Here is a 27764-nt window from a genome sequence, read left to right as displayed (position 1 = left end):
GTTTCTTGAAATGTTTTCTGAGAGTTTTTAATTTTGATGAGGTCCAATTTATCAGGTTTTTTTTCTTTTATGATTCATGCCTTTTGTACTCTATCTAAGAAGTCTTTACCTAATCTTCGTCATGAAAATTTTCTCCTGTGTTTTCTTCTAGAAGTTTAATAGGCTTCACATTTAGGCCTACGATCTATTTGAGTCATTTTTTTTTTTTTTTTAATGTATGAATGCCTTTTGGTTCCAGTACCACTTGTTAAAAAGACAGATCTTTATCATTAGATTATTTTGACCATATGTGAATGGGTTCAAAATCAGTTGACCATATATATGGGTCTATTTCTGTACTCTTAATTGTATTCCACAGATATATATAGCTGTTGATATACTAATACCAAAGTATCTTAATTACTGCAGATCGGTCTTAAAATCGGATGTTATGAAATTTCCAACTTTTTTTTTCCTAAATTATTTTAGATTTTCTAGGTCCTTTATTTATAAATTATAAAATCATACTGTGAGATTTAAAAAAATTATTTACTTATTTGAGAGAGAGAGAAAGAGAAGAGGACAGGTGAGTGGCAGAGGGAGAGGGAGAGAATCCTCAAGGAGACTCCCCAGTGAGCACAGAGCCCAACACAGGGCTCAATGCCATCACTCTGAGATCATGACCTGAGTTGGACACTTGATGGACGGAGCCAGGTGCCCCATATTGTCCATTTTAATTTAAAAAACGCTGCTGAATTTTGATTGGGATTACTTTGATTCTACAGATAAAATTGGGAGGAATTGACAACAAGATTGAGTTCTTTATTTTTTCTCTTCAGTGATTAGTTTACTGCATATAAATTTTGTACATATTTTGTTAGATTCATTTGTAAGAACTTTATGTCCTTTGATGCTGAAAATTTTAAAATGTAATTTTCAAATATTAATGCTAATCCTTTAAAAATGTGGTTGATTTTTTATGAGATAATTGTTTTAAACTTCGTATACAAAAATACAAATATAGAAAGAAAATATTGTCTTAAAATGCAACTTTTGATGAGTTTACTTAGAAGTGACTGTCATGATATTGACAAACATGCTTATTAAAAAGCATGTCATAGTTACAACACCCCACAACCAAAAGATCTTTCACGTTAATCCATAATTAATCAGAACTAGTATTCTCTTAGGTTCTAAGAGTGGGGATGATGTTGGAGAACATACCTTCTCTCATCCTGAAGTTCTTCCCCCGTCAAAGGGGGGTTTTCCCCCAAGATTCAGTGAGAGTAAATGTGGTTAAACGCAGAGCACTTGGAGCTCCACAAAGTTCCCTTTCCTTCACCTCCCTTTCCTGTTGAATGCTGTATTGTTAGCTCCCCGGGTCTGCTGTAACAAATCACCACAAACTGGGTGGTTTAAGACAACAGAAATGTGTGCACTTACCGTTGTGAGGCTGGCAGTTCAAAAATCTGTATCAACAAGACGGCTTCCTCTCAGTGTCTCCAGCTCCTGGGGCTCCCAACCACCCTGGGTGTTCACCCACCCACCCCCACCTCCCCACCTCCCCCACACCCCACCCCACCCCTGGCTTGGAGCCACATTGCTCCAGGTGGGCCTGCTCTTCACCTGGCCTTCCTCTCTGCACCTCTGAGTACCAGGTCTTTCACTCCTTTCTCTTATACGGACACCCCAAATCCAGGATGACCTAATCCCAAGACCTTTAACTTAATTACATCTGCAAAGACCTTCTTTCTGAATAAAGTCACATTCCCAGCTACCCAGTGTGAGGACTTGAACGTACCTCTCCCTGGACCCTCCACAACCCACTATGAACGTCCAAAGACCTGTGCAGAGAAGGGCACTGCTTCGTGTTAACTAGTCATATACGACACCAGGAAGGAGTATACAAAAGACACAATTTAGACTGACGGTTTTAGAATTGTAGATGAATCTGACATGTATGGGTAACTCTGTCTTTTCTATTCTATGCTTTTGAAACATTATTATTATTTTTAAAACTTTATTATTGAATAGATTTTATACAAGGAAAACTAATGATCAGCTTTCGGGTAACAGGATTTTTACCAATTATATATCCATGTCATCAGATTAATTTTTTAACTTTGAGGTGGGGATGAATATTCAGCTTCTGTTTGTTGATTCTGTGTTTTATTAGGCATGTTATTTTAAAAGGCCAAAAAAAGAAAAATTTAAATGAGAAAGAGAAATTGCTTTCACTGTTTTTATTTGTGTGAGTGTTCTTTCTTACTTTCCTATGAAGGAAACACATCCAAACGAAGAGAGCAAAGTGGAGAAATACTGTTTCTATGGCAACAGTTCTATTATGATTGTGTTTCAGGAGTTGTTTCTGCAGCACATTGGACATGGTAGTTGGCACCTTCAGAGAACTCACACTGGGGAAGGAACACATAAGTGTCTATTATGTCACTTCAGTAAAAATTCTGGAAACATTTCTCCAAGTAAAAACTATCTTAAACTGATCCCACTCAGGGTGATTTTCAGATTTTAAGAAAAATTAAGTTCTGATTTATTTAACCTTTCTCTTAAGTCTAAAAATAGTTTTTTTTTACTTTTACTATGAAAGATATTTACCACATAGTTCCAAGTAAGTGCCAGACACTGTATTACCACATTGATATGTTATTTCTATTCCTTGTACTTGAGATAGGAGGTTTATTAGTTCCATTTACAGATAAGCATCCCAAATCTCAAGTCAAAAAACTTGATTCATTTATTCTTTCTGCAAATACTTATTAAGCCAGACACTATAATGTCAAACATACAGCAATGGATAAGAATGAGCTAGAAACTGGGGCGCCTGGGTGGTTCAGTTGGTAAAGTGTCCGATCCTTGATTTTGGCTCAGGTCATGATCTCAGGGTCATGGGATGGAGCCCCACATCGGGCTCTGCACTCAGCAAGGAATCTGCATGAGATTGTCTCTCTCTCACCCTCTGCCCCTCCCTGCTACCATTCATGTTCCCACATGCATGCAATCTCTCTTTCTCACTCTAAAAAATTAATTTAAAAAATTAAAACAAAACAAAAAGAATGAGCTAGAAACTAAGAAGGGCAGGGATTCAAACCCATGTCTCTGTTGATGCTTAAAATCTACATTCTTTCTGATAAATACCTGCTGCTGAATCTGACTGTACTTGCCAGACTGAGTGTGTGTGGGGGGAGGGGGGATGTTTTAAACTTGAACGTATAAGTGTATGTTATTTATATGTTAAATAGTATGTAATATATATATTAACTCCTCTTTGGAATGAATTGCTGTGCTGGGTTACAGTGAAGTGGGGCATCCTTTTTCCTGACGGAGAATTTGCTTTTGAACAGGCATGACATTTGCATGAAATCCAATAGTAATAGCAGGTAGTGTTTGTGTTAAAAAATTTAAATTAAAATAAAACTTTTAGATGCCACATGCTATTTGCATAACATTTTCTAAGAGGTTTCTGTTGTTCTTAGTTTAAGGGTGACACATGGGCCATGGGAATAATCAGGATCTTGCTGTACCCAAGGCACCGTCCTCCTCTTGCCTCTATCTGGGCCTCCTCTGACACCTGCTCCTCTCCTGGCCCTGGTGCCATGTCTTTCATGTCAGTCTCTAACTTCTAGTGGTGGCTTCATTCACATATGAATGTCTTCAAGTATCTCCCAGATGAAGCCCTAGGAGTGTACACTGTTCCTCTGTCCTTCTGCCACCCCCCAACCCCCAGCTAGCATGGTATGTCTCTTCCTCTGAAAGGAAGTGATTTAAAGAGGATCTCCACACTCCTTGTCTTTGCTTTTTCCTCTCCTGTGTATTCATCACCACCTGAATCCCCTTCTCTCCATTTCTACTCTGAGCACTTCCTCCAGAGACGTGGCTGGGCCCATTACCAGCAGTACTTCATGTGTTTATTTTGTTTCTAATGAGACTGAACATTATTTCACTTTTCTTAGTCATTTCTCGTATGTCTTTCTGTGACCTGCTCAGGAATTTTGCCTGCTTTCTTCTTATGATTGATCTGTTTCTTTTAAATTATTTAATGGGGAAAGTAGATTATGTCCTCACTCTTTGACCAACATCCGGTATAATTAAGAAGTTAAAACACTGCCACTGCTGAAGGTCAACAGTGAACGTGCGGGTGAGAGCACTGAAGCAAACTACGAAGGATGCCATTTTGCCAAAGCCATATTTCCCACAAACAAGGAAATCTTCTTCGTTCGTTGCAGTAATCATTTCCCCCTCATCCATGTGTGGTGGTGTTTGCTGCTGCAGTGTATGATGTGAGCTCCCTGAGGACCACCTGTCTGCTCCCACTGTTGGAATGGTGGGTCTTGTGGGCTCCTGGTGAGTTGAGCACATGGAGAGCATCATGCCTCCTTCTCTGCTGGCCTTTTGCTTCCTCTGTAATTCATTAATCTTCTTCCTTTGTAAATGTCTCTGTTCTGCCTCTTGCTGTACTGTGCAAGTCTCTTTTACCTCTGTTATGTGGCTGAGTGGCTTCACAACCAAGATTGCCCTGCAGTTTGGAGACCTCAGGAATTTGGGGCCATTGTTTCATCCATTTGCATGGATTCATCAAATTTTAGACCAAGCATGTGTTGTTTTGTGTCTTGGCATCATATCTAGCTCCATTTTTCTGGATTATGCAAGTTTTTATAAAATCCTGCCTTGTTGAATACATGTATTTCTCATTCTGTACCATCTATTACAAACTATATACCAAATAATTGATTTGGTGCAAAAAAAAAGTTTATTTTTATGTGGCTACAATTTAGTTTTAAAGAAGACTACAGTTGTGTTGGAAGATATAAATAATTTATCTTCAATTTATAGCTATTACAGCTATTTAGTACATTTTAGTAGGAATGATATACCCATCTGGAGCATTTTTGTAATAAGCTAAAGTGCATTCTAAAAGCTCTTTGGGCAGTGATTAGTTTCTGCAAGAATGAGTTGAGTAAATAAAATGACCACAAACTTTAAAATACACATATATGAAAAACGGACACAGCAAAAAGTTAAATTTCAATTATTTTGCATAGTGTTTTTACCCAACTATCTAAAATACAAAAGAGAACAAAATAATCTCTCCTTGGAGGAAAATTTATACATTGTAAATGGACTCTTAGCTTCTTACTATTCTTTCTGAAAACTCTTGCAATATAAAAAACGCCTATTTCTTCCCTCAAAGGTATCATTAGGAAATCAAGTTAGATTGCTATCCCACTTCAGTTCAATACACTGAGATTCTTAAGAGAAGCTCACCTTCCAGGTTTCATAATAAGAAAGTATCTGGTCAATTAAATCATAAGCATATAAACCAAATAATGGAAGAACGTATGACTTAAAAATCATAGCCTGGAAAATTACAGTTAAGACCCATATTCTGTTTCATAAATTACTTCACTGTGTTTCTGTCAGTGAATAAAAACAGAAATTCTGTGCCAGACATAGTTAGAATAAAGATCCCACAGAATGGAGATGTAGATTAAAACAGGAAAAAAGAAGATCTTTTCTGACTTTCTCTACACATCCATAAAGACAAAACAAGGATTGGTGGTTGCCAGCAGCTAATACGGTGATGGGGAGGGTGGGGCACAGGGCAAGTGCCTAGTGTGTACACAGTTTTCTTTTGGGGTGATGACAATGTTTTGGAACTAGATGGAGGTGATGATTGCACCACATTGTGACTGGATTGATTGCCACTGAACTGTTCACTTTAAAATGATTATTTTCATGTTATGTGACTTTTACCCCAATTAAAGATGTATATAAATTTTTTTTAATTTTTTGAAAAAGAAAAAAAAGTATATGGCTATTTATATACTTGTAATATATTTGATTATATTCTGTAGACACAACAGTAGTGTTTATAATAGCTGGCAGGCATTTTCATTCAAATACATGTCAGTAATAAAACTATTTGGGAATTGTGTAATATTGGGGGGTTTTTTACCCCTCAGGAATTACCATTGTAGGGGAGGAAACTTTTCCCATTTACCCTTCTAGGTTCTTTGATCTAATAATTAGACATAGGACAGATTAATGAGAAAAACAAATTTCATTTGTCATGTATGGGAAGCCATACAGATATGAGATTCAAAGAAGTGACTGAAGTAGGCAGCTTTTATACCTTTTTGACAAGAAAACAATAAATCTGTGAAGATATGGCAAGATAAAGCAGTTTGGGCTTGGGGTAGCAAATTAGTAAAGAAGTAGCAAGGCTTATTTTTACTTAGTTCTCAGCCCTATCTCTGGTGATAGGGATGCCTTCTACCCTGCTTGCAGGAGGAGGGTACCTTGTGCATGGGAAATTTAGTTCCTGTTCTGTGGAGTGAAGGAAGGCCAAAGGTTTTTTCCTATCTGGCTCTTTCTTAAGTAACTTTAACTCAAAATAATCAATATGTCAAAGTAGCAGATTCAGGGGTGGGATAGTCTGCTACCTTGCATCATCCTACTTTTTAAGATTTTCACTTAGAACTTTACCCGTCTGTGTTATCTCACTGTATAATTGCCTGTCTTGAATTTTAAATCTTCCCAAGAACCTTTGTATTCATTTCTACTCAAGTTATTACTGTGATATTGAAGGCTTGCATTTGGAATAACTCTTATGGTAGAATCATTTCTGAAAGTCCATTCGCATGCTGGCTCTCCTCTTACACATCATTAATGAAGGTGTCAACTAGAAAGGTCACTCACAGCAGTGCCTGTGGCACCCCACTGATCATTTGAGTAGAATTTGATATATTGCCTTTAATAATTGCCCTGTCCTTGTCAACTAATTCTCAGTTCATGTTGGAGGCCTTACGGTCAATACAATTAAAATTAATTCTTCTCATTTTATGGTAGTGAGATGCTATTTAATACCATGCCGGCAATACCTAAATACCACTTTTTTTTTTTTTTGCTTCTACTGGGCATGCACTTCTGCTCAATTATTATGTTCATTAATGATGATGGTTTCCATAATAATGGTGAGCTGGTTTTTCACTTCTGGATCACCCTGTGCTGTCTATTCCTTTTCCTGGCTTTAATCTGTTCCCTGATTATTAGTATCTCTAAGGCCTGAGGAAATAGCAAGGACAGACCCAGCTTCGTTTTGTCTGGCTCACAGCCTATTTTCAGCCTAGAAACTGCTTTGAGGGTTGAGAGTGAGGATTGGTTGTGGTGGATTAAGTGGACATACGGTTTACCCATCTGAGAAAGCTTCCGCTAATATATTGACACCTCAAGCTACAGTGAGGGTTTCAGAGTTGGGAGCACTCTGGGGTGATCCTCCACCCTTGTTTCCCCACTGAGGGTGGGCACTGTGGAGATTTGGAAGGGGCGGTTGTTGGCTTTTCAGTACTCTTCCATATACTAGGAGATGTGGAGCATGCCCAGAGCTAGCATTCTAGATGCCCATAGTCACTGGGACAACCCAGAGAGCCGCACACAACTCTGATACATCTGAGTGGTACAGACCTACAACCTTCTCATTTTACCAAAGAACAGGCTGAGGCCCAAAGAGGTTTGGCATTGGGCCTAGCTAGAGGCTCATGTCCTAAAAGCTACAAAATCGGTACTAGAACCAGAATATCCGCTTTCATTGTCTAGTGTTCCTTCTATTAGCCTAGCTATTTTTTTGTGTTTTGGGATATTTTAAGAGAAGGAGAGAGAAGCAGAGGCTGAGAGAGAACCCAAGCGGACTCCCCACTGAGCACGAAGCCAGACACGGGACTCAATCTCACCACCCTGAGATCATGACCTGAGCTGAAATCAAGAGTCAGATGCTTCCCCAGCTGTGCCAGCCACTGCCCCAGCAGAGGTAGTTTTACTTAAAATACTGAAACTGGGATCTTAAGCGGGACTTCAGGACCATCTGAAGTTCAGTTACCTTTCTTACACAGTCTAGTCCTTCTTACTCCAAAATCAGTCTCCTTTTCTTCCATCTTTGGGCACTACCTGCCCTCCAATCATGCTCGGTTGGTGTCTTGCTCCCTGTTGTCCCTGGGAGAACAGAAGGTAGAGCGCAGCTAGCTGTCGGCACATCAGTTCTTCTAGCCTGCCTGCATTCGCACCTGGATGTCCTGCCTGACAGCCTGCCACCGCCTGGGATGCTGGCTCCCAGGGCCCCACTGCCTTCTCGCACACAAGGACTGTGCTTCCAGAACTACCCCTGTTCTTGCCAGCCTCTTCATTTTCTTCCTCCCATCAACATGTACGTATACTCAGCTACTTCCATAGTAAGACAGGCCTCTTCATCTACGAGAGTGTTTTTCACCTTCCCTGGAAGCAGTCTGTCTTGGAGAGCTGGTGGTCCTGGCCCTCCCAACTCCTGCCCACCAGCAGATCCTTGGCCTCGTCAGACTCACCTGTCTCCACTGCACCCACAGTGTTATTCCTGCCAAAGCTACCCATCCTGCCAAATCAAGCCAGAAATTCTTAGCCCTCTTCCTGACCTCTCCACAGCATGGGACCCCCCGTCATTCAGGAAACCTGCCCGTTGGCTTCTAAAGCTAAACTTGATTTCTTTATTTGCCTCCCTTCAAGACCCATCAGTTTTCATTGAGGACTCCTCTGCTTACGGAGTCCAAGAAGCTGGAGTCTTCTCAAAGATGTGACCTAGATTTTATTCATTTGTATTTTAGGAGACTGAAATAAGTCCGTGCTTCTTAATCACTACCAAAGATACAGCAGATTTACCTTAGCTACATACTAGTACATTGTTTGGGCTACCTGTTAATGAACATGATGCATTTCCTCTGGCCAGTCACCTTCACTGAGTCCTCATGGCATTTCAATGAAGGATGCTGAATCATTCACCTATTCTCTGAACCTTCTACAGGACTGTGTAGCTGGTTGCCAGGTTTTTTAGACCTTCACAGAGCCATAGAAAGTTATAGTGCAAATGGGAATTTGAAACTTCCACATGTACCTTTATAGTATGAGCTATAACTTAAAATATGTTTAGAATGCTTTTCAAAAAATAAAGCATTTAACGTATATTCTCATTGTTCTTTTGAAATTTTTATGAAATGGCTTGTTAAAAGCAATTTGATTTAATCACTGGAGAGTTGGGCACATGGAAGGGTTTTGGCATTTTTCATAAAGCTTGGTTATTGAACACTTAGAGAAGAAGAGTAAGCACTGTTTTAGTTTCTTGTATTAATGATGAGACTTTGAGTCCAGACACTGAAGAGTCATTCTATAATGAGGCCTTGACAGGGGAGACTTCACCATATGGGATGTAAATCCCAGTATCTTTATGGAATATCAGTGAGATGGCTTTCTGCCAATTATTGCTCTGGATACCAAGTGATGGCAGTTGGCAGTGTTCGAACAGAGAATATCTTTGCTTCTGTTATATACTAATTGCTCGTCTGTTGCTTTGACATTATGCAGTTGTTTCTGATTGAATAATGCAGCACTGGCTTCAGTATATTTATATAAAATTGTTCTTAATATCATTTCATTCTAAATTTTTGAGGAGATAGGCTGGAAGAGACATTAATAAACAGTGAATTGAAGAACTGGCTCAATGGATAAAAAAGCTGCCTTGTGTGTATGTTTCTGGTTCCACCAAAGTCCTCCACTTCCCTCCCACAATCATGTGAAAGCCACGCTCGCTGCAAGCTTCGTCCTCCTGCTGGCAAAGGTAAAGGTCTCACTTTGCCATTTTGCTTTTCTTCAAGTTATTCGGTACACAGCACATTAGCGGCTGACCTATTTTCCTCAGAACCTTCTCAGACCTCTGCTTCCATGGCAATGTTATTGTCCGTTCATGCTCGCTCTCCTGTGCTCCTGGCCCCCCACTCTGTACAGCTTTCTATGGACCTGGGGGTCCTCCCCTGTTTCTTCCCCTCCTCAGCCAGATACTCCACACAGCTGCTGCTTGCGGGGATCACCTGCAGTCAGTAGGCACAGCTGTTCATCAACATCCCTCTTGTCTCCTGCTGCCTCCCATTGCTCAGTCCCACCTTGTGTCCTGCTCACTGCATCCTGCCCTCCTGACAGCTCCATGGCAACTTCAGATAAATGCGAGGGTGACATCATTATTCATTTGCGTTCCTTTCTGAAGTATCTGCTTCTTTGTTCAGAGAGCTTAAAATTCAAAACCTGGGATTTACTTTGAGACTTACATTCAATCTGTTCTAAGTGTAAAAACTGGTATAATTTTGTTTTATTGGTGCTTTTGGGGGGATAATCCAAGTTCAGTTATTTGAAATATTTTGAATACCCCATGCTGCCATTTTCTGACATCAACTTCCACTCATTTCATTTTCATATTACATAGTACAGATGCACACCACTTCTATGAAGTCTTGCCAATCAAAACAGCTTTGTCAACTTTAGTTGTATTTTCTTGTGGATTTGTGGATTTTCTTGAAAAAAATGTATAGGATTCTTTGTTAAATTCTTTTAATACTGGGCAGCCTGGGTGGCTCAGCGGTTTAGTGCCACCTTCACCCCAGGGCGTGATCCTGGAGACCTAGGATCAAGTCCCACGTCGGGCTCCCTGCATGGAGCCTGCTTCTCCCTTTGCCTGTGTCTCTGCCTCTCTCTCTCTCTCTCTCTCTCTCTGTGTGTGTGTGTCTCTCATGAATAAATAAATAAAATCTTTAAAAAATTATCTTAATACTTCTTTTAAGTATGGTTTTCTTACAATTTTTAAAGTAGTTAACTCTCCAGTCCAGAAATATTTGAGGAATGCGTTTAAATAAAGTTATTTCTCCTATGTGAATCCAGCGTATTTTTGGACATATACTGGCAACATGGGGCTCGACTCTGCAGGCCTATCAAATCTGCAGCTTGTGTGGAGGTGCCCACACACAGTATGCTCATGTGCTTTCAATTGAAAACCCACTTCCAGAACTTGTAGGGTGACCAACTGTTGTGGTTTGCCTGGAACTGAGGGAATTGCCAGGAGCCAAATGGTGGGTTGTCAAACTGCAGTGATTCAGCTGCTGCATACATTAGTTAAATTGCCCTTAAAGTAGAGCAGTTGGAAATTTTACCAGATTGGAAGGACCTAAAGAAATTATTTCTTGGATCACTTATATTTAAATCCATACATGTAAATATCAACCATGTTATTAGCCCAGAAGGTATTTATTCTAATTATACAAAAATAATCTGTCTATATATAATTAAGTTATATCTTACATATTTTTATATAAAAATTAAAAAATCACACTTTCTCTACATCAGCTTATTAATAAATGTGGGACTTCTGCATTTATTCATTCATTAAATCTATATTTATTAAGCAGGTACTATTTGCCTCACACAAAATACCAAGGACTAAAGATTATTGTCACATCAGAAGATCCCAGCACTTCCTAGAGTTTTGTTAGTAATTTGGGCCCCATTCCAGGTTTTCAAAATCCCCAGACATTGATGGAATTGCCATCTGGTTGGTATCTCATTGTCCATGAGAAGCCCATTTCTAATTCTCTGGAGCTTAAGTATGTGACCAATGTTCCATTAAATTAACTCATCTCAATAGTTAATTTTTTTCTGCCTGTGTTGTGGTTTGTTCATCCATTGTGTGAGCCCTAAGCCTTTTCATTAGTTTTGTGAGAGAAGTATCTGTTTACACTTGTCAAACCCTGCTCCAGGACTGAGCCCATAATAGGAAGAAGTTGAGCCAAGTGCCACTGTGGGTCCAGGCTTAAACAGACCACGGGCTTCACCCTGAAGTTCACCCTAAGAATCTGCCACATGCCAGCTGGCTCAGTTAGCTGGGTGACCTCAAAGCAACCCTGCATGACCCATCTTTGAGGAGCTGACATTCTCTTATTTGCCTGGCTGCAGCTCAGAGCCAGCTGAGCACCAGAAAATTGTTGCTACACATCCAGCCCCTGAGTAGTTCTGGCATACAGTAGGTGCTCAGTAAAATTTTGTCCAAGAGATCCTGCCATGTTGTAGTTAGCATCTCAGGATGCAGATCATCCCCTGAACTCATAGTCTATATTTCATGATTCAGCACTGTGTTCAATATTATTTTGGAACCATTTACTTGGCATTTCTTTTCTAGCTCTTCTAACTTCTGACTTTTAAAGGCTAAGACTAAAACTTATTTTTCCTTGTTGCTCTGCATGACATAGGACAGTGATTGAACTCTTGAAAAAGTATACTGAATTTTAGTGATGTCAATGAATGCAAAACATTGGTACTTTCTGATTAATTAAATCCCTAGACATGACATGGGTTTAAAGGAAGACTATGTGAACTAATGTAATTTGAAATTAATTTCCTTCTTCATGTCAAGGTCCTTGTAGTGAAATGCTAGTAAAGTTAGATTTTAGAATCATGATTCATGTTGTGGGGTGAGTATTTGATGACTTTCAGTGATTATTTTACCTGGAATATGCTTCTTTGGTTAATCGGTATCTATTTTATTGGGACACACCATCGATAACAGTAGGAAAATAGACCCTTCTCTCCACCTGGAGCACAGCCCATGTTGTCTCCTATGGGCTTTAACACAAGAGGAAATTATGATTTAGAATTGAATGAATTAGAATTAGAATTTCATGATTTTTCTAATGCTGTTCTTAAAATAAACCTTACGGATTAGAAATAAAAAAGCTGGGTTCATACAAGTCTTTCCTAAAAAAAAAAAAAAAAAAGTGGGGAGGAAGAAGAAAACAACCATCAGAAAACATTCAGTGTGGTAATTAGAGACAAAGTTGTGCTTATCTCCACAGCCTTTTAAATGGATCCATGAAAACAGCACAGCAGGACTGAAGACCCTTAGAAATTCTGAGATTCAAAGGGGGGGAGGGGACTCTGACATGCAAAAAAGCCAGGGTTCAAAAGCATGTTTGACTCCGGCTGGAATGTGAGAACATTTTCATTTTAGAGAGCTTGCCAAAGATGGCTGAAGTATTGTGGCCTTCATGGTGAATCCTTAATCTCACCCCAGTCCCCACCCACCTTGTGAAACAGCAGTTAAACCAAGAGAGAATTAGTTTTAAAAGCAACACAGTTTTTTTTTTTTTTTTTTTGGATTTCCCTCCCCCTCTTCCTTCTCTGACCTTTACCTTTGTTCCTCTTTGGTTTCCATGCTCTTGTTAACCTCTGTGAATGTTAGCACTCATTAATATCTTCCCCAGCCTTCTAACCCTGGTGAGAATCCCAGAGCACTCTCAGACCATTCACTCACTCACATTTTTCTTTATGGAGTGTTGGATGTCAGCAATGATCCTCTGAAAGAAGTGCACTGTTCCCCTGAAAAGGCAACGTTTAGGGGCACCTGGGTGGCTCAGTCAGTGAAGAGTCTGCCTTAAGCTCAGGTCATGATCTCTGGGTCCTGAGATCCAGCCCTGGGTCAGGCTCCCTGCTCCGAGGGCATCTGCCTCCACCTGCTGCCGCCCCTCTCTGCCCCCTGCTTCCCCACTGCTCCTGTTCTGTCTCTTTCTATGGCTCTTCAATAAATAAAAGAAGAAAAAAAAAAAAAAAAGGCCACATTTAGTGTCTGTAGTGAAGGTGAATTCATACATGCATACTTCCATTTCTTTCTCTTTTGGAGGAGTGGGTTTTCCCTTAGGAACATGAGAAATTCTAAGACCTGGTACTGTAAGAAAGAAGTTGAGGCTATAAATTCTGCAAATCTCAGACATCAGTCTTCTGCTTTAAGTCTAGTAGAATGCATTACTACAGTCTTGAAATGCATGCTTATCAACAATAGTGATTGCCTTTGAGGTAAGATGGGCATTTAAAAAAAAAAAAAAAAGATGGGCATTTAAATGGACATTTAGGAGAAACCAAGGGATTAATGGAATTTTTTAAAGAGCTTGTTATCTTTAACAGTGTTAGGCCAGTTTCATCACGTCTTGTGCTTTACCCCAATTTCTAAGTGAAGATTTGCTCAACGTTTCCCAGGTAGTAAATTCCCAATAGTGGATAATCTCCAACAGTAAATATTCTAAATTGTATATTAGCAACCTAAACTTTAGGAGGAGAGTGTGTTTGTTTTGTTGTCTAGCATCAGTGATGGTCATTTTAGACATACTGAAAGTGCATTTTACTGGCTTGTTTTTTATTTTAAAAATAACCCCAAAATAAAATTCCTTCCTTCATTTGCACCAGCATATTTTTAATTCCATGAGCACCTTTCTCCTGCCCTGCCAGGTTATGTTCACCTTTGGGTCTGTGACTCTAACTCATTTCCATGCTTGTACCAACTTGGCTCAGTGCTCATTTCATGGTGTTCAGTAAATAATTGGTGAGTGTGCTCTGCTGGCTACTACTCTGTTGTCCTTTTGATTGGTGGTGTTTAGGTTTTGGGTTTTGTTTTACTTATAGAGCAGGGGGCACTTATTGGCAACTAGGAAAGCATTTGTTTCTGCAAGGGAGGGGCCCCGCATAGTTGAGTCTCACCCATTTTATGAAACACTCAAAAGACGAAACTCTCCATCTTCTGTACACAGTTTAGTCATGTACAGTAGCAAGAATCCAAGTTAGTGACATTTTGTAACAATTTTTACTGGTAGCTAGGACTCAAATGTGAGACATAAAGAATATGTTGAATAGTGGGAGGAACTTGGCATTTGAAATCAGAAACCAGAACTCAGCAATCTGGTAGGTGATTCAGGTTTTTTCCCAAATTATGGGTCAGGATACTTTGGTGGGATACAATTAGTGGGACGTGTCTAGCATATTTTCTCAAATAATAAAAATATAATTTTTCAAAGTAATAGACCAAGGAAGGATAAAACATTTCATATTATTTAAAGAATCTTTTTGTTTCAGAGGTAGAGACTGGTTGTGTGTGTGTGTGCACATGTGTGTACGTATGCATGTGTGTGCATGTGTATGTGAAACTGGGTCACAAACTAAAATGTAGATAGTCAAGAAAAAGTTTTAAAAACACAAAGCTGGGGATCCCTGGGTGGCGCAGCGGTTTGGCGCCTGCCTTTGGCCCAGGGCGCGATCCTGGAGACCCGGGATCGAATCCCACGTCAGGCTCCCGGTGCATGGAGCCTGCTTCTCCCTCCTCCTGTGTCTCTGCCTCTTTCTCTCTCTCTATGTCTATCATGAATAAATAAATAAATCTTAAAAAAAAAAAAAAACACAAAGCTTTGGGTATTTGAATGTTTCATCATTCTGAGCCTTGAATTTCTCATCTCGTAAATAAGATTAATGGTGACTATTTTGAGGGTTTATTCTGAGGATTAATGGCAGTAATACATGCAAGGTATGTTGCATAGCACCTAATTTACATGATAGACATGCAAAAGATGTTATCTTTTACTAAAATTAATCCACTTAAAATTTAATTGATTAGGATCTATTCAAGTGTACACAGGATTGAGTCAAGATTTCAATCCATGAAACTAATTTTTAAAATATTTTCTGATTTGAAAGACAGAGATGTTAAAAAATAATCAGGAAGGACATTGCTTAATTAATTCACTGTGTCTATTGATTTTTCTTTGAGATCATTGCTTTTCAGTTCAATAAAAGTATTTTTAATTATTTCAACCCATTTACTCAAGTAATATTTTTAGAAGCTGGAGTATGTCCAAAGGAACTTGACAGATATGTTTAGGTGACTCCAAACTAATGCTATGAGAAATAGTTAAATATCCGGTGAAAGCTTACAAAAGAGAATACTTAAATGACATTGATTTCAAATATTAAAAGGACTATTTATTTCATGGCAAAGAAATTACATTAATTAAATATGTTCTGGAAGAAGGAATAGTGAAGACAAATTTATTGGAAGTTATGAAATAATAGAGTTCAGCTCCAAATGAGAAAAAAAGAATTATTCTTGAGACTGGTCCTGAACCATCTCGTAGCTACTTTAGAAGGGCTGTCCCTCTGAGAAGGGAAGATGGGTATGTTCAGATTTGATACAATGCAAACCTCTTTTAGATTAAAGATCTGATGATTTTTAGATTGGCTTTTATGGGTTAGATAACTCCATAGGCTATATGTCAAACTCTTACACTGAGCATTTCCATATGATGTACACATGTCAGACATGTGTTTTACATAAATGTACCTGGAAACAGAGTCTGGGGGAAACTGCTGAGGAACAGGCATATTTTTATCTGTGAAGGAATCCTTGTATTTATTGGGTCAGTTTTCATCTAGTAACAGGCATTGAATTGCTTATGCTCATTTTTAGTGGTTTAGTGGGTATAAGCCTTGTAACAAGGTTGGGGCTTGTGAGCATGGCAATACCTATAAAGAACATGTGAGGGGAAGTAACAGCACCTGGAGGGGCAGAGGTGACTCTACAGAAATAAGATGGTTACTTTCACCAAGAAGCAGACCCAGAAAGGCATATGCTGATGGCAGGGAAGGATTTTTTTTTTTTTTCTGTAGTCTTTAAAAAATGCTTTGAATGGCTTTAGATTTTGTTGGAAAAGAGAATAACTTTTAAAGGATGCCCTAGATCATGATGTAGTCTCAGTACCTGGAAATGGCTCTCCCCTCCAGAGTAATTTATAGACAAGAAATCTGAGTTGTATAAAATGGAAATGCCCAATACAGAGCTGGAATCAGAACATGTATTTCTTGACTTTGAATCCATCATTCTTTCTAATATCAGCCCTGAAACATTTCCCCTTAGTCTGGTGGTCTCAGGCAGCTGAATCTATTGTGTCAGGTGTGTCAGCCATGAATCATAATGGGTCCAGGATCTTTCAGTAGTCATGCACAGCAGCTTTATTTGCATGTATCATAGAACTAAATGAGGACTCAGACATCTCCTTCGGAGGTTTTCAAATGTTACTTTAACACTGAAACCCTTTGTTCAAACAATATTTCTGTAGCAGCTTAATATATAAAGCAGACTTTAAAAAAAGCTGATTTAGTTGAAATGAATATTAGGGGATCTGGACCACTGCCTGATCCTACCGCCCACTGGCCCCACAGTTACAACTATTAGGCTTCCAAGATGCACCATAGTTAGAAAGAAAGAAAGAAAAAAAGTCTACTTGCTGGCTTTTGTTTTATCACCAGGGTTTCTTTGATGCAGGGGAAAAAGGACATTATTTTAGACTTCATTGGAGAAAAATCCATTTTCTCAAATGTGGCAAAAATTGCCTGTAGGGACATATTGCAGTGAGCATGAGTCCACGGGAGTCCAATGAAAGGGAAGACATAAAATATAAAGAAACTGGCCTTTATAAGTGTCCAAAACAGACATTTGTATGTATTAATCAACTTGAGCATAACTGACTCACCATTTCTAAGAACTTTCCCAAAGAAAACAAAATCTGGGAAAAATTTCTCTTAGTATAAATAATTGTGAGTGCTGATTTGAAATCATTGTATAGATGTTTTATAGGGTCTGTAGTGATGGCTTTTTCTAGAGCATCTGCAAAATAGCATCTGCTTTGGACAAGGCACCCTGTAATCTGATGGGACAGTGTCTCTAAAGGAAGAGACTGGTTTCATTTCATGGATTATCTGGAAATTACTTGGAGCCTCCAGAGCCTTCCTGGGATGAGGTTCAGTGATCTTTGTATAAGGGAAATGAAGGCGGACCCACGATCAAACAATCACAATTTACACAGTGATGGATCTCAGAAGGTAGTCCCAAAGCCAGGTTTGGTTGTTACTGATGTTTTTAATGATTACACTGCCAGTGAGCTCATGTCTTAGAATCTTCCAGGACCTAAGGCTCCCTCAAGATGGTGGCGTACTCATAATCCATTTCAATGTTTTCTCCATCCTAAATCCATGACTGAATGCTTAATAGTATCTGCTCCTTCTTTGTCTGGAGATTCTTGTTGCCCAGCACTACTTACCAGCTTGGCACACAGGGGTAACTCTCCCTCGGGAAGAAAGGGAGTCTGTGTACCAGTGGTGCCGATCACCAGCACATTCTTCTTCAAGTCGATGGAACACTGGTGTCTCCTGAGCATATCCAGCCCCAGAAGCATGTCCATGGGCTGCTCCTCCAGGATGGAGAAAGAGCACTGTAGGAAATCACCTTCAATCTGAATCTGAGCTAGATGGACTCGGCCAATAATCCTCTGCGTGCCCACCCCTTTGGCAATGCCAGCCCACCGGCGGTCCACCAGCCGTATTATATTACATCTCTCGGCACAGGCTTGGCTCATGATAGTCATCTGGGCTCCAGAGTCCACGAAGGCCTTCAGAGGATGTCCATTCACTTTGCAGTTGATATAGAGCATGGCCACTTGTCCGAAACTCTCTGGAGCCTCCTCCATCGCTATGTTCATATTTTCCTCGATGTTCTGCTGCCGGATTTCTTCTTCTATTTTGGCCTGAGCTTCCAAGTCGAATGGGTCGGCAGTGTAGAGGCGCAGCCGCTCCTGCTCTCTCAGGGCCCTTTCTCTCTGCTGCTCCCTGAGGACATGAGAAAATGTGTCGAGGTTCCCGCTGAGCAGGGCTTCGGCCAGGGGCGGGTTGCGCTCCTTGAGCAGTGACAGGTCGTGGGGGTTGGACAGTAGCATGCTCCGGATCAACGCGGGGCTGTCCAGGCCCTGTGTGGGTGTCATCTTCTCTCCGGAGTCCAGGCCGTGGGACTGCTGCGCTGACGGGGCCCGCTGCTGCTGCTGCTGCTGCTGCTGGCGGGAGCTGGACGTGCCCGGCACGGCTAACCTGGTGAAATCTACCTGCAGCAGGCTGGATGTTCGTCCGTGCGGCCGCGGCCCCGCGCTCTCCCTCTGCAGCAGCACCACCACGTCACCGTCTCTGAGGCCGTAGGAGCCCAGGGAGCAGCGGTCGTCGGTGAGGAGCCGCTCCATGAAGATGATCTGGATCTCGTCCACAGGGATGCCAGACTCGAGCTCACAAAGGAGGCGGAAGTTGTGCAGTTCGAAGTCAGGGTTGACCTGGAGGGAGAAGGTCGCCTCGGACAGGTCCCTCCGCACACAGTACACGGTGATCAGCATGACATTGGCCCAGGCAGGCCAGACGGGCACAGGGCATCGGGGTGTCCTCTGGCTCCCTGGAGCTAGGTCTCGTCGGTGGTGTCTGGGCTTCGTTCTGTTCACTCCTGCACGAGGCCCAGCTGCTCACCAGTGCAGTGCCGGCTGCTTGGCGGCTCGGAACCCTGAGGAGGCCCGGGTGTTCCAGGGCTCATTTGTATGGCACTGCTTGGAACTTGGAATGCCTGTTCCCACAGAGGTGCCCGGCTCCGCCCACTGGTTCCCGGGCCAGCCCTTCCCACCCTGCCTCACCCACGATTTGGAAGATTATCTCAGCTCTTCCTAAACAACATTTCATCTTGGTCACTTGAGAGTGGTATTCTACATGCTTCTCCTTAGACCCAGACAGGGGTGCTTGGTCCCTGCATGGCGAGCATCACGCTATGTGCTTGGGATGAGAGACGGGTCAGACTTGGTGCCCTACTGTGATGACCTCACATTCTCCGGAGGGGGGATTGATGATAAATGAGGGAATCATAATACAGGAGGTAAGTGAGACACCCCAGACAACACTTAACAGAAGCCAGAATTCACAATAAGGCCTGTTGTTTTCTAGGAAAATGGAGGACGTCCAATGTCATAGGAGAAATTTGTACATGATTTTGGACGGCCTGATGTGAAGCTGGAAAGAAAACAATTAGAACCAGTTTTTAGAGTTATACGTGAATCCAAGGAATGTAGATAGTATTAATACACAAGAATCCTCCATCCAAAAACATAAAAAAAGGAGGGAAAGAAAAGAGAAAAAAAAGAAAGGAAATGGGAAAGATTTGAAGGAAGTGTTTACGATTTTTTTCTATTTAATTGATTTAAGGAAGAGGTTTCTCATGACCTATGAAGGACACATGGTGGCGGGAGGGCCAGGTAGATGCCTTCTTGTTGGTTTAGAGAGGGCACTGTTGCTAGAAGATGAAAATATAAGGACGACCAAAGCGAATGCAGTGGGGAATAAGAGAGATCATTGAGTAGAATGGATGGGACGTCTTGAGACATTGGATGTGGGCTGCATGAAAGAACAGAATGTGTGGATGACATAGAGGGTCATCACCATCACCCTACCTTCAATGGATGTGTGAGATGAACCTTTGAGGAGACCAGTTTGATGTTGGTTTTGGAGTAAAATGGATCATGAATGCCCATCTCAGGGCCGTGAATGGCTCCCTCTCTGACGTAGGGCACAGGACCCTCCCACACACAGCAGAGTGGAGACATTAAGAACATTGATAGAGAGGTCCTTCTGGGCAGATGGTGGCTGGGTACAATCCTTGAGTGCCACTTCCTTTTCTCTGTATCTCACAGTGTGTGTGAGGAGCTCCTGCTTCCAGGGTGTGGTCTCCCCAGGTGTGTTTAATTACAAACCAAAAGATAGTTAACATCTTCTGCCTTGCCCCACCTCCCTCTTTATTTCAAGGTTTGTCAGGAGACCTGCACCATTAGAGGTTACATCAACTTAAAGAACTGTTTTAGTTTCCATTTCTCATGTGTTTGTCTCAGATAAAGGACTATATCTTATTCATTGCTCTAATTATCATTATATTTCCATACTCATATTCATTTATATTGGAAATGTTGACTAAATGCCTAGCGTGTGTGAAGCATATGCTAAGTTCTGGGGAGGCATGCATGAATAATGTTAAGTGTAAGCTATGCTCGTAGAGGAGCCAGTCTAAAAGAGGATGCATGCACACATATGCGTATGCATGCACACACACACATGTATACACAAATGCACATGTGCACGCAAATACACATGCATGCATGCACGCACGCACACATACATGGACATGTGTACATGTACATGCATGTGCACATGCAGACACATACACATACATGCATACAGATACAAAACATGTATACACATACACAGGCGTACACACGTGCATATGCATGCACACATAGATGGGTATACTTATGTACATGCACACATATACACACGCACATGCATATACACATACATACACACATGCACCCACATACATAGATAGGCATAAGATACGTGCTTATGCATGCACCCATATAGACATACATGTACACACAAGCATACACACATACATGCATATGCACACACACTTCCATATATACATATACACACATAATACCAGAGAGGTCAGTACAACAGGAGAGAAATGAATACTATCCAGAGAACAAATGCAGAATGTGAAAAGGGAGTCAGGCAGGGACGCTTCCTGAACATGCTGGGTTTAGAGACATGGCAAGAAGTCAGCCACAGGGGCTGGATGCAGTGGAGACCCAGGGCCAAGAAGTGCATGGCCCCAACTTCATACCTTCAACCAGAAAGGCAGCAGCCCTTCAGGATGAGGAGGATTTTATAAACTTTCAGGGGGAAATAATCTAGCATTATAATTTTCCTGTAGAAAATTCTGAATTATTTAGAGCCAATCTTCACTATTTGTAGAGGTGGATGGCCCTTTGACTCCCAATATTAAGTTAATAAATTTCTTGTGTAGTTCTTTCTTCGCGTCTCGGTAAGTTCCTCAGAGATCAGCCGTGGTCGTGCTGAGCTCGTGGGGTGACACCCGCCATGGACAAACAATTCTGCCAGAAGCCAGCAAGGCTCAGGTTCCATGTCCTGTTTTACTTCCCACCAACCAGCTTTCAACAGTTTGTTTTTTAAATTTTAATAAGTTAGGGACATAATTCTGGGGGTTTGTTTTCTTAAATTTTTTTTTTTATTTATTTATGATAGTCACAGAGAGAGAGAGAGAGGCAGAGACATAGGCAGAGGGAGAAGCAGGCTCCATGCACCGGGAGCCCGACGTGGGATTCGATCCCAGGTCTCCAGGATCGCGCCCTGGGCCAAAGGCAGGCGCCAAACCGCTGCGCCACCCAGAGATCCCGGTTTGTTTTCTTAAACAGTGGACAAAATTATTTTTTGTAGAATAGGCTTTTCCTATTTTTTTGGCAAAGTGAAAATCCGGGGTTCACATCAAAGGAAACGAACATCTCTTTTTTTTTCATATTACCATTGCTTTGATACTGAACATAATTAAGCTTTGTGCAGTATGTTTTATTAGCTTGCTGTAATTCTTTTGTTGGCATTTTGCATTTATGTGCATTTATGTACTATTTTATCCTTTTCTGAGAACACACAGTGTAAAGCAGAAAGCCTCAAGGTCTGGCCAATTAAGTGTCATCATCCCCTAGAATATGACTCAGGATATCAGGATTAGTGTCCTCTGGTCCAGCCATCATGCAGGCCAAAAATATCTGTTGCAAAACAGCTTGGAATCTTGTAACGCCAAACATAGCCTTCTGAGGCTATATATATATATATATATATATATATATAATGGTTCTTTCATTTTACTCAGTACTGTGGGTGATTCAGATACCACCATATGTGTAATTATCTTACCTCAAAATTGTAATTAAAAACTTACTCTGATTATGCAATAAACTCAGGGATCATTGGGAGTGTATATAAATATCCCTAAATATAAAATGTTCCCATACTATAAATTCCTGCTGCACAGACTCTTGAGAAATGGGCTGTCGGAATTATCTAGATGTACAAATTCAAGTAACTGGAAGTTATTATAACTTCTCCTGAGGAGTTGCTGTGAAGTATATTCTCTTGCTTTTTCTTCTGTGGTAAGCACAATATGGGAACATAATCGAACCTTTCTTTGGTAAGTGAGACTTCTGCAAGATCTCGGGGCTATCGCTCAGAAAATCAATTCTCATTGTACAGCCTAAATGCCCAGAAAATAGAAAAGATGACACTGATTTCATGCCGGCCAAGTTAACAGCCCTGAAGTTTTTTTTTTTTTTTGGAATAAATCCACAATAATGCCCTTTATAATTTGCCTCTTTATAAAACCTTAATGCCGCCAAAAATCCAGGTAATTGATGGTTTCATCTAGTACAGTTGACTGTTTAAAAAGTTCCACATCTTGCTTTAAAAAAAAAAAAGATTTTATTTATTTATTCATGAGAGATGGAGAGAGAGAGAGAGAGAGAGAGGCAGAGACACAGGCAGAGGGAGAAGCAGACTCCATGCAAGGAATCCAATATGGGGCTTGATCCCGGAACCCTGGGATCACAACCTAAGACAAAGGCAGATGCTCAACCACTGAGCCACCCAAGTGTCCCTCACATCTTGCTTTGCAGAGCAAATAAATGTCCTTTCTGTGAAAAAGGAGTAGCTGCATAAATATGCATATATATGTAGCATATATAATAATTAAACAACATTAAGCAAATATATTAGTTTATTGTGTTTGGATTCCTTCCTTGAAATATGTACCTATTACTTTAAAAATGTAATCAAGACTTATTAAGACAGGGCAATCGTTACTTGAAGTTCCTTGAAGTTGAACTAGCAACTTAGGAAAGATGCAGAATTTTCAAAGCTGATATAGAAGGTAAACCACTAATTTTCCTCCTGTTCTTCCATTCCCTTTACAATAATACAGTAATTGTGCCTCCACTGTTGCAAATGAATAGCATTTATTTCTTCAGATAATTAATTAATAGACACATTGACAGTAGTTTGATGAAAATACAAGCTTTTATTTGTATGTTTGAAGGTTTCCCATTGGAGAGGTTTAGTATTGCCCATTTTTGAGGCTTAAACACCATGATAAAACCTCTTCAATAAATGTATACACAGTATGTAATTGAAGAAATTCATGAGACCTGACAATTTAGTCTGTATCCACCTGCTGGCAACACAACTGGTGGTTTTTCTCTATTATAAGGAGACAAAAATGGACAGAAAACACACGTAAACAAATATACATGTTTGCAAAGACAGCGTCAGCAAGTGTGAACTCTGGCTGGACGTGTTCATTCACTTTGAGTATGCAATTAAAAGATTATGTCATTTTCCAGCAGGAAGCAATTTTAGGGTGCATTGTATTTATAACTTTATTTTATAGGTTTTACAGATTACCGTTTTAAGATTTTTTTTCATGAAAAGAGATGTGTTTTAGTTATATATTGTATGCTGAAAATAATATAGTATCTCTTGATAACTTTTGGCTTTATATAACTTTTGGCTTTGGCTTTATTTTCCAAGTCTAAATATACATGTGTGTGTGTTTACTTATTTTTAAGAAAGTTTGCTGCTATGCTTTTGTGCCTTGTGGTCCCTTTCAAGGTCTTAACCATATAAGAATTATTCAGATGTGTAGGGCACATGCTTTATTACTAAAGGTTTGTAAATTACTTATTATTTGTGAAAGAAACATTTATAGATTCAATAAATTTAGTGTAATAAATTAAAAACAGGTTAAAAGCAATTTATGGAGGCCCCTGGGTGGCTCAGTGGATTGACTCATGGTTTTGGCTCAGGTCATGATCCCAGGGTCCTGGGATCCAGTCCTACCTACATCAGGCTCCCTGCTCAGCTTCTCCTTCTGCCACTCCCCCCTGCTTGTGCTCTCTCATTCTCAAATAAATAAAATCTTCAAAAAGTTATGACATAACGGGTTGGTGCTTACTTGTTTCTTAACTTTCAATGTACTTTAGAAAAAGAATGTTTCCATTTTTTTAAATTTTTGTTCAATGGAGAATGACCATGTAACAAATAGTAGCAGTAATAATAATTAGAGCTTTAAGATGTTTTGAATTCAGCTGTGATTGAGGAAAACCATTCAAACCATGTTTAATGTTTGCTTTTTAATAAACTTGTAATCATCGGCACAATTCAAAAAGTCACTGTAGTTTAGAAATACCAACATGACCTGTTATACACTTAAATAACTTCAATATAAATTCTCTTTGTCAGAATATTAACACTAATATCATCATTACCTCATTACATTTAGGTAATTATATGTTATCCTGAAAATGGGAAAATTAGCTGGTTCCCTCTCGTGGTGTTAATATTCAATCACCAAAGTATTCCTTTTTTAAGCATTCTCCAGATGTCTTTCTTTTCTAGGTAGTTGATAGAAAAGACATGTTTCTGAGCATATTCCTTAACCTCCAAGAACAATAATGTACATTCGGGTAAAAAATGGCTAGAGGACAATGCAAAGGGTATTGCAAGTTAGCACCTCCACTTAGTCTTTATTATATTTTTATTTTAAAATTTATATCTTTATTTCATTAAAACTACTGTGTGGGATGTTTCCTACATCATTTTAAAAATATATATCTTATTCAAACTTGAACCCAACAAAGTTCCTAACAAAGGGCATTGATCATGATGTACAAGCAGAAGTATTGGAGTGAATGGGAAACTAGCCACAGACCTACACATGGGACAGGATTCCTCATCAGAGTGGCTCTCACATCCTAGGTCCTCACGAGTCCTCTCTTACTGCCGTGATGATGCTGTTGCTAAGGTCTGAAACCACTGTTTTTGTTTTTTATTTAGTTCTAATTTACTTGTGATTGCTCTTCCTCTTTGTTCTTCCTGTATCATCATTCCTGGCAGGAAAACTGGTGGAGGGCAATGCAGTTCTTTAAAATGTCTTGAATTGGTCCCATTAATTGCTCACAAGTATATGTATTTGGAAAACTATAGACTTGTTTATTATTTACATAATTAAGCTTTTGTTCCATTTGGAGATGAACTCAGAAATATATTAGTTATTTCTCATAGTAAAAATTTAATGACTGTGCCCTGTAAGCAAGTCATTGGACTAGTGGCTTCCAGGGAGGCTCCTTTAGTGAAGCGTCTGCCTTCAGCTCAAGTCATGTTCTCGGGGTCCTGGGATTGAGTCCCACATCTGGCTCCCTGCTCTGCTTCTCCCTCTGACTCTGCCTCTGTCCCCCCACCCCCCACTCCTTCTCTCTCTCTTACTCTGTCTCAAATGAATAAATAAAATCTTTTTTAAAAAAAGAAATTAATAAGAGTCATGATAGGCATGTAAATAAAATGCTGAGCTTGCTTAGAAGAGACAAGGGTTCTTTGGCAGGGCATGCAGGTTGTAGATAGCACCAAGCAGAAGGCTCATTGGGTAAATCGCTGCTGTGTTGGGCCAGCAGAAGGATTTGGTCATGGTGCCCTTTGACCTGCTTGCGTTTGGAGGAACCGCCCTTTCCTGGATTGAAGAACTCACTTGACTCCTTTCTCCTCACACAAGCAGACATCTCACTGTTCACTGTTGTCCTTATTGCTGCTGTAACCGAATGGATATGGTAGGATGGGGGATGGGTGCAGGGGAGGAACAGGGTCCCCCGCCCCCTGTCCACACAGGCACACATGCAGACACACGTGGGAGGGATGCCCAAGTCTCCTCCCGGTCTGAGGCCTATTCCTGGGTAAGGGATAATCAGCTCTGCGAGAGGGCTGTGTGGGGTGTACAGTTAGAGAGAGATCCTCCCAGACGGTGATGGGACATGGCCTGCCAATCTTAGCTTGTGTTCCTCTCCAGCCTGTGCGGATATTTTATTAGAAAATGGGTCAAGGTGGGCAGCCCCGGTGGCTCAGCAGTTTAGCACCGCCTTCAGCCCAGGGCCTGATCCTGGAGACCAGGGATCCAATGGAGTCCCACTCAGGCTCTCTGCAGGGAGCCTGCTTCCCCCTCTGCCTGTGTCTCTGTCTCTGTCTCTCTCTCTGTGTGTGTGTGTCTCTCATGAATAAATAAATAAATAATTGTTTAAAAAAATCATTTAAAAAAAAAGAAAAGAAAATGGGTCGAGGCTACTTCAGGAATATCCAAAAGTCCCTGTGGCTGTTTTTAGTATGAATGTATAGAATGAGTGGATATCACACTTTAAAAGTGTTGAAGGAACAGCATACAAATCTAGGAGATGATGCAAAACTTCCTGAGAGGAACACATTCACCTCTGACCCACGACACTTCTGACTCCACGGCACAACGTAACAGCAGGCAGCCTGCCCGGGCACTAGCCACCAGCCCTGCCACCCCAAAAGCTTGTCTTGTGGCAAGTCACTTTATTTAAGCTGATACTTTGGGTCCAACTGTCCTTGCAGCATGGATGTATGCTTGTTTTCCGACAGGACAAAATAGAGCAAAAAGGTCTCAAATAAATACCAGAGCCCCCTGTGCCACGATGACATGGTCAGTCAGCTATTTCATGAATTATATGCATGATAGGTGATGTTTCTACAATGGTCTTATAAACGACAGAATTTCCAGATTGTTGTTTATGTAGCTTTCTCTATTCTAAACAGCAGCTGAGTTAATTGATCGCCATGGTAATTAGCATGGCTAAAGCCCATCTGTCAATAGGATTTAATTGTATTCCAACCATGAAAATGAGAAACAAAGCCTGGTAAACAAGAGCTCCATTAAAAAAAAAAAAAAAAAAAAAAAAAAGCAAATAAAAAAGAAATCACTCACTTTCTGTTTTACTCAGAAAAATTAAATTTAGCATCCCAAATACAAGGATTCTTTCTCGGACCATCTAAATGGCATCTGGGACAGAGCGTTTTCCTTCCTTTTATTAGAAAGGTATGGATGTGGTATTGTCTCTGCAGGATATCTCTCTGTTCTGAGACAGGAGACTCCCAGGCCCATCCTGTCCCATTATCATTCCCATCCCACTTACAAACATTCTGTTTCACTCATCTCATAAAATGTGCTTAACCGCTGATATGCGCTTATTTACTCCTGTATTGGTGAAATATTTCAGTATTGCTTATGCACAGAACATGAGGGTCTCTTTCTAGAGACCTCCGGGGGACAAGACTCATCAGAGTAACTGTGTACCCTGGCTTCAACATAGAGACCCGATTTCTGACGTTGAAGGGAAAGGAGATAGGATCATTGATTTTTTTTTTCTCTTTACAAAATGTAAATGAAATGGAACAGAAAGGTCTCAGACAACCCTAACAAAACTGTTTGAGTCTTTTATTTTTCTGCATGTCCTTGTTTTTCTTCAAAACCACTCAAGACACTCTCAATTTTGAACAAAGTCTTGGTTTTA

At 40.5% G+C, this 27764-nt stretch overlaps 2 protein-coding genes across 3 annotated transcripts in view; one reads left to right on the top strand and one right to left on the bottom strand.

Moving 5' to 3' along the window:
- PDGFD (platelet derived growth factor D) overlaps positions 1–27764 on the top strand; it is a 228358-nt gene that overhangs the window by 95076 nt on the left and 105518 nt on the right. The gene's annotated exons all lie outside the window — the stretch shown is intronic.
- DDI1 (DDI proteasomal shuttling factor 1) lies at positions 17547–19053 on the bottom strand. Its single transcript, XM_077893275.1, has one exon. The coding sequence runs from the start codon at positions 18858–18860 to the stop codon at positions 17655–17657; it is 1206 nt and encodes a 401-aa protein (XP_077749401.1). The 5' UTR covers positions 18861–19053; the 3' UTR covers positions 17547–17654.

This window comes from Canis aureus, chromosome 3 (assembly GCF_053574225.1).
Source record: "Canis aureus isolate CA01 chromosome 3, VMU_Caureus_v.1.0, whole genome shotgun sequence".
In the NCBI taxonomy this organism is placed as follows: domain Eukaryota; kingdom Metazoa; phylum Chordata; class Mammalia; order Carnivora; family Canidae; genus Canis; species Canis aureus.
Note: the sequence above shows the minus strand (reverse complement) of the source record. Positions and strands in the feature narration are given on the sequence as shown.